At 39.9% G+C, this 16,650-nt stretch overlaps 2 protein-coding genes across 2 annotated transcripts in view; one reads left to right on the plus strand and one right to left on the minus strand.

The window, feature by feature from the left end:
• Positions 1-16,439, minus strand: part of lcp1 (lymphocyte cytosolic protein 1 (L-plastin)) — a 45,232-nt gene extending 28,793 nt beyond the window's left edge. The window contains exon 1 of the mRNA XM_053680857.1: positions 16,427-16,439. The gene's annotated coding sequence lies outside the window, so the exon portion shown is untranslated. The remainder of the gene's footprint in view (positions 1-16,426) is intronic.
• LOC108266668 (uncharacterized) lies at positions 169-13,737 on the plus strand. Its single transcript, XM_047156342.2, has 7 exons — positions 169-682; positions 1,825-1,943; positions 2,512-2,610; positions 3,958-4,094; positions 5,468-5,551; positions 6,060-6,201; positions 11,701-13,737. Exons 1-7 carry the CDS (start codon positions 169-171, stop codon positions 12,028-12,030), a joined length of 1,425 nt encoding a protein of 474 aa, XP_047012298.1. The 3' UTR covers positions 12,031-13,737.
• Positions 16,440-16,650: the final 211 nt, after the last annotated feature.

The following is a 16,650-nucleotide window of genomic DNA, read 5'->3' on the forward strand; positions in this document are numbered from 1 at the left end:
TCTGCTTGTCTAAATAAAATCTAATTAGAAGCAAATATGATACTTTTGAAATATTAGACAAAATTATTGTATCAGATTGCAATGACATCTGGGTAAAATCTGCTCCTGAACTCCACAGTTATGTTAACCTGAGGACATAAGAGTGTGTTGAACTTATGTTGTCCTAAGATGTTGCCTGTGTTCCTCCTAGGTGAGATTGCAGAGTCTATTCCTGCACAAGTCCAAGAAGAGGGAACAGAGCGCAGAAACGAGTGGAGTGACCATGGCAACGCTCTTCCATGGAATAACGGTCTGCCATCTTCACATCTGTCCTTCCTCCCTGCTGAAACTCCCATTGTGCCTTACAAAATCATCAACTCTTTCCCTTCCCGACCACGGAGAAGTATTCCAAAAGCCCGTATTTCAGATGTACTGAGAGATGATCCTCGTTACACAGTTCAACCCCCAAACTTCCTCCTGGAATTCTTGAAACCCACTCAGTCAGAGAGTGAACCAGACCAGACCAGCCAATCACAGAAGAAAGTGGTCCAGTACCTGTCAGGGTATAACTACAGGAAGCTTGTCGATCACCTCCTGTCTGAGCTGCATGATGGGCAGCAGAGAGAAGTGGCCAGTCAGATTTTGAGCTGCGAGCAGTTGCCTCAACTTGAACGCAGGATCCCACAACGGCAGATCATATGTGGTAATACAAATTAACACGACACAATAACGTGTAGCACTGAATACAAATGAAGACAGTCTAACTCTACCAAACAGCGTAATTAACACAAATTACTGTGCATATGGTGGGACATCATATGAGGTTAACCCAATTAGCACAGCAACAAAGTTCAACTGAACACCACAAAACACCAGTTAATACGACAAAACTTCAGAACAAATTAACGTACTTTGTACGTTCCAACAAAACAAAAGCTACAGAAATAACTGCACAAATTAACATACCGGCCCAGTCTAACACAGACTAACACAGACTAACACAGGCCATCTCACCACTGCAGAGCACAAACTAACACATGCACTATCCAACTGACAAATCAACACCACTGTCCAACACAAATTAAAATAACGACACAATCTAATTCAACACCAAACAGCTTAAATTAACTAATACCACCGTCCAACTCAACACCAAACAGTTTAAATTAACATAATGCCACAGTCCAACTCAACACTACACAGCATGAATTAACATACCAGCACTTCATATGTACATATGTGCTGAGTTAATTGTTTATTTTCCACACCTCTTCATGGTGTTTTCTTCACCATCTCTTCCTGATGGAGGTCAAAACAAAAGCAGACAGGGTTACCACTTGATCCATATCCACAAATCCAGCAAAGTAAGGAAAAGCTTAACATAGCTAAATTAGGAAAATGAGCCAAGGAGCTAAAGAGGAGATAAGGAAAGAATGGCACAGAATGGTCAAGGAAAGATTCATAACCTCACACATGACACCAGGTGGGAGACATTGGCTACAGGGACACAGAACATAGTGTTGAACAGAATTAGTGTGTGTGTGCATGTGTGTTTGTCTAGAGTTGGCAGCAGTGATTTGGGTGCATCAAGGACATGACAAACTATTACGGACCGCAGATATGATGCAAGCTGTATGCCCACACACACAGTATGACAAAGACCCAGGCAAGACACACACACAAACACACACACACACAATATGCAAATATTGGAAGCATGCAATGTATCCAATGTCCATTTCAGTAGACAATTAACTAAAAAAGACCATGTGCAAAGATCCGTGTTGTGTCAGTGAACATCATGAAAACATGATTAAGTATGGCCTCTTCCATTCTCTTCCTCAGTAGTTCTGAGCTTCCAGGGTTCATGCCGATCACATTCCCCTTCCCTCGCTCCAGTCAGCCCGTCTGAACGTGCAGTTGTAGAGTGCCTCAAGAAAGGCGGTGCCACTCTCAACCTCAAGGTAGGTAGGTAGGTGTGTGTGTGTGTGTGTGTGTGTGTGTGTGTGTGTGTGTGTGTGTGTGTGTGTGTGTGTGTGAGTGAGTGAGTGAGAGAGTGAGACAGATAGGAAAGTGCCAGCTCAGTGCTCAGGTCTGCTTTACTGTAGTTCATTCTACTTTCTTTTTCGCCAGTGAGCCCTGTCTTCGCACAGAGGTATTGTTTTGGGAAATGAAGAGAAATAGAGGAACTTCAGCACTTCTGCATGCTCTTCTTTCACTTCACTCTCACACAACACACAATTAACAAGTGTCTTTCTTTATTCATTTTGTTTACTTGGAGAATAGTATGTGTTAAATGGTCTGAAACGGGCAGAAAGACAGACAGACAGACAGACAGACACACAGATGTTTCATTGTCTTACAGCACTACATATGAGTAGCCACCAGGTGTAAAGTAAAACTTGTGGGCTGTTTTAGAGGGTCTGAGTTCATTCAGTGTGGTCACATAGCCACAAAAATTCATCAGAGTCATCAGAATGAGACGATTTGGAATCCTAAAATGTTTATCGGTCTGTGTGTGTATTCCTGCAGGCTCACTTTATTGACCAGCTACCTGATCTGTCTCTTCTTATTTCAACTATCTGCTACCTAAACCTTTCATTTAATGACTTTAGTTTGTTTCCTGTGGAGGTGAGTTTGATGATTATCTTAAGACACACATGCGCACACACACACACACACACACACACACACACACACACACACACACACACACACATTTGTCACGTTATTAAAAAAATGCAAAAAAATAACATTTTCAAACATGTTTTGTTATTAGTAAAAACCAGGGATGCACCGACTGTTCGGCAACCGAAATTATTCGGCCGAAAATAGCAAAAAAAAGCATTTTCGGTGTTCGGCCGAATAAGTGAAAAGGCCGAATAAATTTGACCGAACAATGATGTGTTTGATGACGTGACCAAATAGCCTAGCAACCAGAGTGAGACGCGCAAATGTCACGAGCTCGATGAGGGGATGCGCGCATACACGAGCTGTGGATACGTGCGTTTGTTTTGTTTCTGTTCCGGAGCATGTTTCTGTCATGTCACGAGACGTAAGGGAGTAGAGTACAGAAGCAGGTAAAGACGTATTTATTTAAGGGCAGGCAGACAAATCCTATATCTACTATAATACTCTGCGAGGTGTACAGGGATGCGAGCGGTATATATCCCCAATATAGTCAGCCGTATATAACCGAATATAACCATTTATCGCACTCTTGTCAATGCACTTTTTAATGCACTTTTTGTTGTAGGCTATTCTTTCAGCAGTCAGTTATAGGCCTAACATAGGCTATTCAAGGGGGGCTCAAAGATGACCACATCAAAATATTTTTATTTTACTCATTTATTTATTTAAAGTTATATTGTGCCTTGTTGGTAGCCTATGCCTGCTGGAATTAAAAAAAAATGTTCAGTGTTAAATAAATATTTTGAAATGGTAGTTTTTGTAATTGACTTTTTTCTTTGAAAAGCAAGACAAAATAGTAAAAAGCACATTTTGACTATTTAATTTATGCAATGGTGAAAAAAATGGCAAAATAAATGCAAAAAAACGCGAAAAAACGTGTTCAGTAAAGTTTTTCTTTATATTTGGTTTCGGCTTCGGCCAAGAATTTTCATTTTGGTGCATCCCTAGTAAAAACATCACATTATGTGCAATTATGTAGCAATAACAAAAAATCTTTTCACCATATGAACATGATTTTTTGAGCTTTATTTCCAATTGTATTTCTGCAGTTTGTCTTTCTATGTTTTTGTTGTTTTTTTTTCCCCTTACGTGAACAAGTGCAGAAACAATGCGAATAAACTTTCACATAACCAGAATCGGTTGTGTAGCACAAAAGGCACTGCCTTTTTTTAAAATGTGTTTTTGACAGTTGGCCTCTTTTATCCCTGTCTTTCTCTTTCCATTACTACTCTTTCTCTTTCCATTACCCCACCTCACCCCCCCACCAACTCCTTCCGGCTGTGCCAGGTATGTGAGCTCACTAAACTGGAGGTGCTGAAGTTGAGAGACAACCCGATTGAGGAAATCCCAGCCGAGATCCAGAAGCTGATCAACCTCAAGATGTTGGTGGTCTCATTCTGCAAGCTCACTGCTCTGCCGTCCAAGTAAATAGAACACACACACACACACTCATGCACACACAATAAGTAATGGAAGTAAAGTGTTAAACTGATCTCTGATGTCTGTTTCGGAGGAATTATCTAAAAATTAGAATCATGAGAATTAGTGGTAAGTGAAGTGACAGCCATATGAGGAGGTAGATTAATGGTTTGTAAATGTTACACATATAGAAGTGCACTGTAAAATTGCAGCAGGAGAGGATGAGTGAGCTGTAGAAGGCAGGAGGAGGAGGAAGAAATATCACATCTTAGGATGATATTATGGGCATGGAATGTCCAAAAAAAACACCTTTCAGTGAAGGGTCAAGGGTAGTAATAAACATTTCACACCTGTGTTGCATCAAAAGATATTTTTATATTCATGAATATTACAAGCAAAATAAATGGTAAAAAATATGGTCATAAAAGTGCTGTATATCATTCTATATATTCGGGGTGTAAGCGAATTTGAATACATTATTCAGACTGAACCGATAAAGCATCCTAAACCAATACGAATACACAAGAATTTTACTTTAATGTGCTGTTTTACAGGGGTGCTCCCACCAAAATTTGTGATTTTAACAAAAACCGCAACAACAAAAACACACACACACACACACACACACACACACACACACACACACACACACACACACACACAGAGTCTTGAAACTAACACAAAATGTTCAGACTTAGGAAAAGGTAGACACATTTTTCCTCTTTTTTGTCTTTTCGGTTGAACAAGTTAACACTGGTGCACATTTCTGACTTGCAGAATCTATCTGCAATACTCGGACATTAAACGCAGAACCTGGTAACTCTGGTCAAGGAAAAAATACTTTGCTCCTGTATTCCAACCTAAACACTGCCTTACTGAGCTCCAACAACAAAAAAAATTCTACAATATTTCTGTACAAACAATAGAAATGCTTCTCCCTAAGCACCATGAAGACCGCAGGATGTGCACAGGACTCCACAGATCTTCAAAAATAATCAATTCATTAATTTAAAAAATATTAACTTGTACATTCATTGTGCATGTTTGTCAGCGTTCTTAAATAAGTGTTATTAAAAGAAAATCTACCTGGAAAATGTGTCCAGCATTATAGAAGTGTCTGATTGTGCGTCTAGAGAACTTTTCTGATCTTTTGGGAATGAAACAAACCCAAACACAGATTATTAAATTTGATTAGATGGCTATTGTTTTCCACTAAAATAACAGTTTCTTGAACTGTTCTACAGGACATCTGACCACTCCCCTTCAACCGCCCCAACCCCCGATAGGATACATATACAAATAACAGATAATGGCATTGTATTAAATATAACACACCTACACAAACCTGTTTGTTTAATAATATGTATGTGTTTTGTAGGTTATACCAACTGCCCTCTCTGCAGCACCTGGACGTGTCACACAACCTCATCGGCCAATTGAGCAACAGCATCAGTAACCTCAGGTTTAAAAAAAAATGGATAAAACGAAAGTTCTCAATCTCAACACAGTGGCCACTTTATTACTCTCACCTCCCTTTCTGATGTACTTTTGTTGGTGTACAGTTAGAACCTTAAGCTCCTCTATTTCAGTGCAGACTTTCTGTTGATCTTCCTTCAACCTACATCTGTGTCAGTTTCTGACTTTAGCACAGGGGTTAGATGGATGGGTTTTTTGGTTGTGACCGTGAGTTGTTTAAAAACTTCTATGCCTGGTTTATTCATGGTTATTATGTGTCCGTCTCATTGCTGTGCTGCTTGTACACCTACAAAGTGACCTATGTGGTAAGCTTTGCTAACAACAGTGAAGGTGTTCCTAATGAGGTTGCCTCTGAGTAGAAAAGTGATATATTGTATTATATTATATTATATTATATTATATTATATTATATTATATTAGATCTGTAGTAGTTAATAAACAGACCGTCGTGTGTGTGTGTGTGTGTGTGTGTGTGTGTGTGTGTGTGTGTTTAGATCACTGCGTTATTTAAATATAGAGGGGAATCAGTTAGCAGCTCTGCCCGCTGGCCTGCTTCGTCTCCTGCTGTCTCAACTAAAACTGGACAGGAGCTATACACACTCGCGGCTGTCAAAGCAGGACACACACACTCAGCAGGTATTACACACAGACACACACACACACACACACACAGACCGAGTATACGTGTGTTTGTAACTTGTAACCTCTCTCTCTTTCAGACCTGCCGCATGTGTCTATAACCTCTCATTCTCCCCTGTTTAACATTTCTCTTATTATAACTTTTTTTTTCACACACATGTCAATAATTTTATTTGTGCTGCTGCATGTTTAATTCTTTGCTTTTACAACATTAAATCATTATTTTATCCCATTGCTAACTACAATCAGGTTTGTGATATGCATTCTTATGGGGCACCCTGGTGGCTCGGGGCCGTAAGCAAATCCTTTTAACAATTTTTCTGTACTCTTAATGCACCAACACACAATTGGTGCATTAAGAGTACAGAAAAATTGTTAAAAGTAAAAATTGTCATAGCAATCGTAAAAAATTGTAAGTCCCTCATTACTGGAATCATCATTCATTAATACTATTTGGTTTTAGATGGATCAGATTAGTGTATACCACAGATAGCCCCAGCATAGAAGAATTTTCTCCTTTCGCAACAAGGATATTAAGGAAAGCAATTCAATGAGGGGAAAAATTTATATGTGCCATCTAAAGTTTTATTTTTGTGATAGATAGATAAATAGATAGATAGATACCGACCGACCGACCGACCGACTTACTTATTTTATTGATCCCCAAGGGGAAATTCAAAATTGTGTCAGACTAGAGATCACTTTGGACAGTTGAGCATATATGAATATCGAAGAAAGCGCATTCATGGGAGCACGTATTCCTTTAACTACAGAAGCACATTAAATTAAGAACTAAAGTGTTATATGGATATAGAATTGATTAAATTGCTAGGAGAAACACAAGGAGGCAGTAATAATTTTTGGAAGGAGCAATTTTATGTGGATATCATAGGAAGAATGCAACTATTAACAGAGCAAAAAAAGAACATGTACTTAGTGCAATTAACTACAATATTAAATCTAAGAGAGGTACAAGAAGAATGTCTATATGTTAATAAGCAGGGACTGATAGAAAGAAACTGGACAGTTGACGTTTTGGAAAAATTGTTAATACCCTGAGCATTTGCTACACTTTTATAGAGCATCCATTGCTCTCCAGGTTGAGCCATACTGAGATGAAACAGATAAAACAGACAACAAAGGGGAGGATAGAGTAAATAGAGGAACACATTACTTTGAGAGGAATAGTGGTGACCAGCATACCAAATATGGATGAGTATCAACTGTCATGATAGGGACTAGCAATAGGGAGTGATAGGACTTGTGGGAAGCAGATTAGAAAAATAATTAAAGTTCCTGTGGGATTAAGAAAAGATGCTTCATTATTAGCCAAAGAACTTGTGCATTGCCTAACACAGACACTAGAAAGATTAACAACTTTGGTGACTCTTGGCATCCACTTTGAGGATTGTTGGTCTAAATACCCACTATGTAAGGAGTACATAGCTAAAATCTCAGAGAAATGGCAAAAAAAGAACTAAACTTATGAAAATAAAGTGGCCAAAGGAAATGACATTTGACATGCCATTGTGCAATGCAATGGAAACTTGGATGTGTAGATAATAGAGAAAGAAGAAAGGTACATCTTGAGAAAAGAAAGGGAGCTCAGAAGACAGGGATGAAATACAAGGTAAGGCAAAAGAGAAAAAATACATTGATGCTTATTCTCAGCAAGATGCAGCTATTGGGGAGTTAACAGAAAGAGAGCTGCAAAGCTGGGAAAGGCTATTTGAAAAAAGCTGGGGTGGTCTAGATTGGTGGTTTTCAAAGTGGGAGCCGGCGGGGGCGCCCGGGAGGCCTCAACAATTTGGTGTCAAAAATAAATAAATGTATGTTTTCTCTTTCTCACTCTCAAACAACCACACACACACACACACACACACACACACACACACACACACAATCAATTCCTAATGTAATGTAAAGATGTAAGATGTCATTATTAATAATAAAAAAAAGGATATATTCATAAGTCTGTATTTTTAATGTGTTTTAAAGACATCTTGCAAAAGGGGGGCCTCGGTCAAATTTTAATGCCGTTTGGGGGGCCTTGCCCTGGAAAAATTTGGGAACCTCTGGTCTAGATTAAGGGAAGCCCTGTGGATGAGGGCAGGCTAGATAGGACCAAGGAACGAGTAGAAAAAGAATAACAAGAAAGCGGTATAGAGATCACTTGACCAGCTGTAAATAGTTGGGAAACACATAAGGGTAGCAGAAAAATCACTAAGACAGCAGAAAACCATGGGACACACAGGATCTTGATGGGCTGATCTCTCGCCTTCCTGACATCCACGAGGGGGCTGGAAAGTGGATCACAGTGTTTGAAGAAGAAACAATGGGTAAATTGCTTGCTGTAAGAGATATAAAGGCACTCCTGCCCAAGATTCTGGGAGGAGCCAAGATGACTGAGATCCTGACAGCAACATACATGGGAGGGACTGTGGGGACTGCACAAGCAAACAGGGTTTCCTTTGATCACCAAATTTGTGGCAGGCCCTAAAAACTGAATATCCAACCCGATGGGTACCAGGTCTCTGAAAGGGGAACAGCTAGGGGAAACAGAAAACCCAACTGCTTATGTTCAACGACAGCTAAAAAGGTGCAAACAATAAACAGAGAAGGATCCTGAAGGAGATCTTGTGACAACCACATTCAGAGAGGCAATAGTGGATGCTATGCCACCAGCTGTAAAGACCAAGCTAGGAGACGTGGTTGGTTTCAACTCCAAAGTACACAAGGAATTTTGTGACTATGTGACCCATGATGTTGAACAATACAGAACGAATGAGCAAAAACTGAAAAACCAAGAAAGAGAATTGCAGAGAAAGCTGTCACAGCTGCAGTTTGAAGAACTGACTAACAGAAAAAAGAAAAAGACTTAAGCTCCTGTCAGAGACAAAGAGGAAGCAGGACAATCAGCAGTGATGGCACCTATGAACACACCTCCCCCACCTGCTGTTCAACTAAACCATCAGGCAGCTCCTTCTTGTCCGTAGCAGCACCCTGCTCCTGTCATAAATGTCTACCAGCAACCAAGGAACATGAACTGGCAGAAAAGGCCACCCCAGAGAGGAGAGAAATGGAGAGGCAGATTCAGTTCTGGTCCTACAGGGTTATGTTGGTGTGGGCAGGTTGGACAAAACAGACACAATTGCCCCACCAATCCATGGCAAACTGCTCTGGAAATCCTACAGGGGAGGGTCAGTTTCCATTTATAACAACCAATGCTAATCAAGAAACTATCCTGCAGGTTAATATAGAGGGTAAAATTACACCCATGGTGGTAGTCACTGGAGTCATGTCCAAATTATGCCACCTCCCCATGTGTGGAAGATTTGCAAAGACAGTAGGATTCTCAGGACAAATGCAGCTAATTCCTATGACTTCTCCCGTTTGTCTACAAACTTTAGCACAAATGTTAAAATACAGATTTTGGTATCAGAACACACTCCTATCGATTTGTTAGGAAGAGATACCCTGTGTAAAATGAATCTCCAAATTCGGTGTTCCCTGGATGGAGTATATATAGACAGTAAAGGAATAACTGATGCACAGATCCCTGGGGTGCAGAAACGAGAAACTGAATTTCATTGCAGAATGATTTATGACAGACTGTGACCCAGAAATTGAAAAACAGTGGTTGAGCTGAACCAAAGAACAGGAAGTTCCTATGATGTGCGATCACAGTACATAGTAGTAGGGACACAGGGAGCAGCTATACAGGTTGACAATTGTGAATTCATTAACAATTAGTTTCAGGTTCCAAATTCAGTTCCTCCTGTGACTCTTAGTGTAAATAGTGGATGGGAGTCAAAAGACTTAGGACCAATAATGGAGGAAGAAACAGGTGAGTGGGAAGCTACTGAGCATCCTTTAATTTACTAATCAGCTGACAAATCAGTCCTTAAAATTCTCTGTGCAACCAACATAGTAGGAGTTCCACAGTAGATAGTGATTGATGAAAGCACTTAAATGCAAAAGACAGAAAGACTTGTAGTAGAAACTAAAACAGCTGAGTTATTAAAATACATGGAAAAACAGGTGCCAATTGAATTATAGTTCAAAACAAAATACTGATGTGGACTTGGTAAAATCCGCTAGCCCAGTCAGAATAGGACTAAAACTAGGTGCATGTTTTCCACACAAAAGACAATTCCCGTTACATCCTGACACTGAGCAAGGTATTCAACCAACCATTGAAGGATTAATTCAGGCAAGGGTGTTAGTTGAAACATCAAGCTATTGCAATAATCCAATTCTAGCTTTTGCCAAATCAGATAAGTCAAAATGGCATCTAGTAGATGATTTGCAAGCAATCGATGAGGTAGTACAAGACTGGCCAGCAGAAGTTCCCAATCCACACACGCTACTGACAAATGTTCCTCCGATGCCAAATACTTTACTGTAATAGATATTTGTTCTGCCTTCTTTAGTGTTCCTCTTGCTGAGGAGAGCAGGCACTTATTCACCTTCACTTATGCTGGTAAACAGTACACATATATCAGAATGCCACAAGGTTTAAACATTCTCCACATGTGTTTAATCAGGTTCTCAAGGCTGACTTTGAAGATCTGTGTTTTGACAGCATGTTGCTGCAGTATTTGAACAATCTATTGATTTATTCTTCATCACTTGAACAATGCCACAGAGATTCTATCAAGGTATTGACTAAATTAGTTCAAGGAGGACATAAAGCCTCCAAAACAAAGTTACTGTACTGTCAACCACAGGTGGAGTACTTAGGATGCATAATTGCACATAGAACTAAGGCTATATCACCAGCACAACTTGAGGGCATAAGTAATGCACCATTGCCACAGATTGTAGGACAGATGATGACCTTTTTAGGTATGCTGGGGTTTAGATCAGACTGGATCAAATCTGCTCCATTGAGGGCACTCATGAAACAAGCTTTGGCATCAAAATTTGCGTTCTCCATTACTATGAAAGTGATGCTCGTTTAGTCTTTGAGTCATTAAAAAGGGAACTTCAGGTTGTGCTCGCACTAGCTATCCCATACTACACCAAACCGTTTCATTTGTATGTCAAGCATTGTACTACAGTAAACCCAGCTGACATGATTCCCCCGGAATGTGAAGGGAAACCACATGACTGTGTAGCAGAAACATCAGCCTTTACTCGTCTCAGACCTGACTTAGTGTCTTCACTTATTTCAGATGCAGACATTAACTATTTTGTTGATGGCTCTTGCTTTAGAGATCAGGCAGTTATTCATGCAGGGTACGCAGGAGTGAAAAAACAATTATTTTGTGCATGTAATCTAACAGCTCTCACGACAGCATGTCATGACTCAGCTTAAGCCCATGGCGTGTCACCTGTTTGGAGCCATTTGGAAACAAAGAGGCTTTAAAAAAAGTGATGGCTGTACCATATCTGAGAGGTCCTTATGAAAGACCACCACTGGAGCAATTGTAAATGGAACTAAGAGCATATATGTGACAACTAACTGCTATACATGAAGCTATCTATTCACAGGAACAGAGCAGGGGACCGAGAGAGGAAACAGAAGTTCCTTGTCCACTGGCTCCTGGAGAACAGGTGTACCTAAGGGTGTTAAGGATGAAGTGGAATGAGCCTAGAAGGGAAGGGCCATACAAGGTGGTAAGAGCAACCCCAAAAGCAGTACAGGTGGAAGGTAGCACCTCTTGGTATCATTTGAACCATTGTACTAGAGTACCTAAAATAAAACCTAGGAGACTGGAAGTTCAAGTGGTTGAAGAGGAGGGAGGTCAAGCAGCTGACACTTCAGAAGAAAGTCAGGAAGACACAAGAGAGGGTTTGAAGATCAGGGTGAAGAAGGACTAATGGCAGGCTCAAGTGATGAAGAGGAAGGAGGGGAGTAGGGACTTGCCCTAACAGAGCAAGAGAGAGAGAGGGGGCTCCTGTTGTTGAGGATGGTTCTGACATGGACCCCCTCTAAATTGTATAGGATTGGTCTTAAAGACACATCCACCTGCTGGCGATGGCATTCAGAAGATGGACACACCACCCATGTTTTTTGGGGGTGTCGTAAGATCCAAGAATTTTGGTTGAAGGTGCAGAGCTTTGTATTTGAGGTGTTGAACACTCAGATCTCATTCTGCCCTAGACTCTGTATTTTGGGAGATGGGGAGGTCACAAAATTGGAGGATAGGTACAAAAAAGATTGGGTTTTGACCAGTGTGATTGGTAGGCAGGTTATTTTAAGGGGATGGAAATCAGATGGCACGCCCTCGTTTCCAGAGTGGTGTGTGGAGATGGGGAGGGTGGCTGCCTTTGAGGAGGGGTCGAGCAGAAGGATGGGAGTTGGGAATTCCTTCAGGAAGAAATGGAGCAGTTATTTGGTGTTTTTGGGGGACACTCGAGGAGGGGCGGTGGAGAGTATAATTTAGAGTTTAGTCTATCATTATGCTTGATTATTGTATTTTCCTTTCTTTTTTTTAATTGTGTGTATTTTTTAAAATTATTATTTTTATTATTATTTTATTTTTTTTTGGATATGTGAGTTTGTATTCTATTGACCACAGGAGTGTTCGTGGGGGGGGAGGTTGGTAGGGGGAGGGGTTATAGTGTGGATTTATGTTAAAATAGTTTGATTCATTATATATGTTGTTTGTCTCTTTGTGTTAACTTGTGAATCAATAAAAGTGTTAATTACAAAAGAGGATGGTTCTGACATGGCTGCTACAGCTGCTGAAGGAGAAAGAGATGAACCACTGCTAATCCCTGAGCAGGAGGTAGAAGAAGATCCTGGTGTTGAGCATGGTATTAATTTACCTTTTGAAGACCTTCACACTGATCCAGGCCCAAGCAGCCATAACTTTCAGGCTGACTTTTCCACACTTGACTTCGCAGCCCTTGACTGGTTTCCAGAACAGCACTAAACTAACTTTCACAAAACAAAAACTGAATTAAATAATTAGTTGGGCAAGGAATATGGCTTTTGTTGTTTTGTTTTTTCAAATTGCCAGCCCCAGAACTATACTAAACCAGTTCTCGATGGACAAGCACCAAATGAGGGAAGAAAAAAATTAAGATAAAGGGCCGCTAGAGTAGAAGAAAAGGAAAAACTACTAAAGATAGCACAAGATAATGAGTGGTATAAGTGGGAAATGTATACAGCAAAAGAGTCACAGATGAGTAGTTGTCTGATATGTACACCATCACCAATAAAAAGGCTCATGGTAATACCCAACCCATATGACTATAGATCTAGATTTCCTAGGTAACCCAGACTACAAGAGGAATTATAATTCATCACAATGGGGACAATGGTGGCAGCACCTGGACATGTGAATAGACCTAAAAAAAAAAGAGGGAAACCCATTTCAAATATGAGATTGATTATACGCTTGAATATGAGTGTTTCAACAAGTCACAGGGAAGGTATGATATGGGTCAATTTCAAGATAATTGCACTGTAATATGGCACGTAGACAGCAGAACTATTAAACAGACAGATGTTCTAAGGAAATATGTGAAACATGCAACAGTAACTGTAATGGAAAATGGAAATATGTTAGGTTATGTAAACCAAACTCTAGCATTCCCATTGATATACCCATATGCAGAGCAAACAATAGCAGTAGCAGATTTCTTTTGGCTTTGTGGAGGAAAATGTTTGAGAGTCACACTGCCAAAAGGATGGATAGGAATATGACCTAGGGTGTGTCTGCTTCAAGAAATCACAATGACAAGTTGGGAAGTAGACCTGTCCGTTCAGGAGAGTAAAAAAGGGGGTCATAGGGTAAAAAGGGCTTACCAAACAGATACTGATGTGTATATAGAGGCAATAGGGCAACCAAGGGGCATACCAAATAAATATGAGGCCAGAGATGAAGGTAAGGCAGAATTTGAGACCATATTAATTTGGATATTGCCTAATAAAAACACAGAATGGATTAACTATATTTACTATAATCAGCAGAGGTTCATTTATTACACTGATGCTGCTTTATCAGCATTCTGGGAACAGCTGGATGCCACAAGCCAAGTTACATGGCAAAACAGGCAAGCACTGAACTGGTTTTTGGCAGAAAAGGGGGGTGTTTGTGTTTTATTTGGGGACAGTGTTGTACATTTATTCCTAACAATACTGCAGAAGAGGGAACTTTTACTGAAGCTATGAACAAACTTAAGAACTTGAGACAGGAAGTCACTGAAAATGCTGGAAGAGATATGCACACTTGGGATTGGTTTGAGTCTATGTTTGGACAATGGGGGGCATGGTTGACAAAACTGGGAATAATCGTGGCAATAGTTTTGTTTTGTTGTAGCTATACTGAAATCTTTTTTGGTACGAGTTACTGTTAAAGAAATGTCTCAACAAATTGTGAATGGGACAATTGTGGACAATAATCTGCAAAAGGACAATGAACTAGTGAGAGAACATTTTGACCCCACACCAGGTTGGCCCCCTAAATCAGATTGGATCCCAAAATAATGACAGGATGGAACAGATTCCAGCTCCTCAAGTGAGGACGAAGTTTGATAAACCATAAACCAGACAGTTTATAACTAACCCTGTAGATGATAATATAGCAATATCAGATTGACAATTAGAATTTTTTACTCCCCTTAGAGAGACTGAACTAGCTTCATTAATCTCTTCAGCAAAATCATCAACTTGCATACTAGATCCCTTACCTACATCTTTCTTTAAACAGATTTGTCCAGGAGTAATGGAACCCCTTCTTCCTTTAGCACTGACTATGTACCTAAATCATTTAAACTAGCAGTTATCTAACCCCTGATTAAAAATCCGGACTTTTACCCCTGTCAATTGTCTAGCTATAGGTCAATATCAAATCTCCCCTTTATCTCCAATATCTTAGAAAAGGTTGTAGCACAGCAGCTATGCTTGTACCTACATAGGAATAACATTCATGAAATGTATCAGTCAGGATTTAGGCCTCATCATAGCACAGAGACAGAGCTGGTTAAAGTAGTAAATGACCTACTACTGGCCTCTGATCAGGGTTGTGTCTCATTGCTTGTGTTACTTGACCTTAGTGCAGCTTTTGATACAATAGGTCATACTATTCTCCTTGATAGATTAGAAAACGTTGTTGGCATTAAGGGAACAACCCTCTTCTGGCTCAGATCTTATTTGACCAATCGCTATCAGTTTGTAGATGTAAATGGCGACTTCTCCCCACATACCAAGGTTAAATTTGGTGTTCCACAACGTTCTGTTTTAGGCCCACTGCTTTTTACTTTATATATGTTACCTCTGGGTCAAATTATTCGTAAACATGGCATTAGCTTCCACTGTTATGCTGATGATATAAAGTTGTATGTTTCAGCAAAGCCAAATGACAGACAGCAGCTTAATAACGTTGAGGAATGTGTAAAGGACATTAGACACTGGATGCTTATTAACTTCCTTTTACTTAATTTTGACAAGACAGAAGTACTTGTACTAGGACCACATGTAGCTAGAAGTAAGCTCTCTTATTACACACTAGCTCTGGATGGTCTTTCTGTTTCATCATGTACAGCAGTAAAAGACCTTGGTGTGATAATTGACTCCAGTCTTTCATTTGATGCTCATGTAGATAATATAGATAGTCTTCTTTGACCTCAGAAATATTGCTAAGATAAGAAATATAATGTTACTACACGATGCAGAAATATTAGTTCATGCTTTTGTCATCTCTAGGCTAGATTATTGTCTGGATGTTCCACTATGAGCATACACAAACTCCAGTTAGTCCAGAATGCAGCTGCAAGAGTCCTTACTAGAACCAGAAAGTTTGACCACATCACCCTGATCTTATCCACTCTACACTGGCTCCCAGTAAAATTTCGCATTGATTATAAAATACTACTACTGACCTTTAAAGCACTAAACGGTCTCACACCTGTTAGGGAAATTACTCATTTTTACTTTGTAATAAGTTTGTTCTTGTTCTGTTTCATTCTCATGTGAGGATAACGCCTAAGAAGGCCTTGTCATGTCACTGAGATCAGTGCAGAATGTTTATCTGCTTACAGAGACACAAACATGTTCATCTGTTCAAGGTTCCTCTGTCCAAGATCCTAAAACAAAGCCTGTTTGAATTGCCTCAAACTGTTTCTTATCGGTACACAGAATTATGTCATGCTCTGCGTTTCATATATATAGTAGTGGTTTAGTACAAGGGCTTCAGAGCACTCTCATTATTCTATCCTGCTTTATTCTATCCTGTATTAACCATCTTTCTGTAATAAACCTTTTTACCTTCAGAGGACGAGTCTGCAAGTGTTATGTAATTTCCACGACTATTTGGCGTCTCCTGGCTGGGCTGCGTGTCTTTTCAGCTTTTCTGGGCAACAAGCAAACCAGAAAACGTTCGTAGAAAAATTTCACTCTGAAGTCTGTGTTGATGCAAAGGCGGTTTGTCCTTTGTTATGCAGAGTGAAAGATCGATGCAGCCGTACCACTGACTGGTAGGAATCATCAAG

The sequence above is a fragment of the Ictalurus punctatus genome, chromosome 6 (genome assembly GCF_001660625.3).
Source record: "Ictalurus punctatus breed USDA103 chromosome 6, Coco_2.0, whole genome shotgun sequence".
Classification (NCBI taxonomy): Eukaryota; Metazoa; Chordata; class Actinopteri; order Siluriformes; family Ictaluridae; genus Ictalurus; species Ictalurus punctatus.

Bases quoted from the DNA above. Each gene is read 5' to 3' on its own strand.
- LOC108266668 (XM_047156342.2), top strand. From the start codon at position 169: ATGTTGCCTGTGTTCCTCCTAGGTGAGATTGCAGAGTCTATTCCTGCA. The intron at 2,611-3,957 runs GTGAGTTTGATG...CGGCTGTGCCAG, and splicing joins TTAGTTTGTTTCCTGTGGAG to GTATGTGAGCTCACTAAACT. The intron at 4,095-5,467 runs GTAAATAGAACA...TGTGTTTTGTAG, and splicing joins CTCACTGCTCTGCCGTCCAA to GTTATACCAACTGCCCTCTC.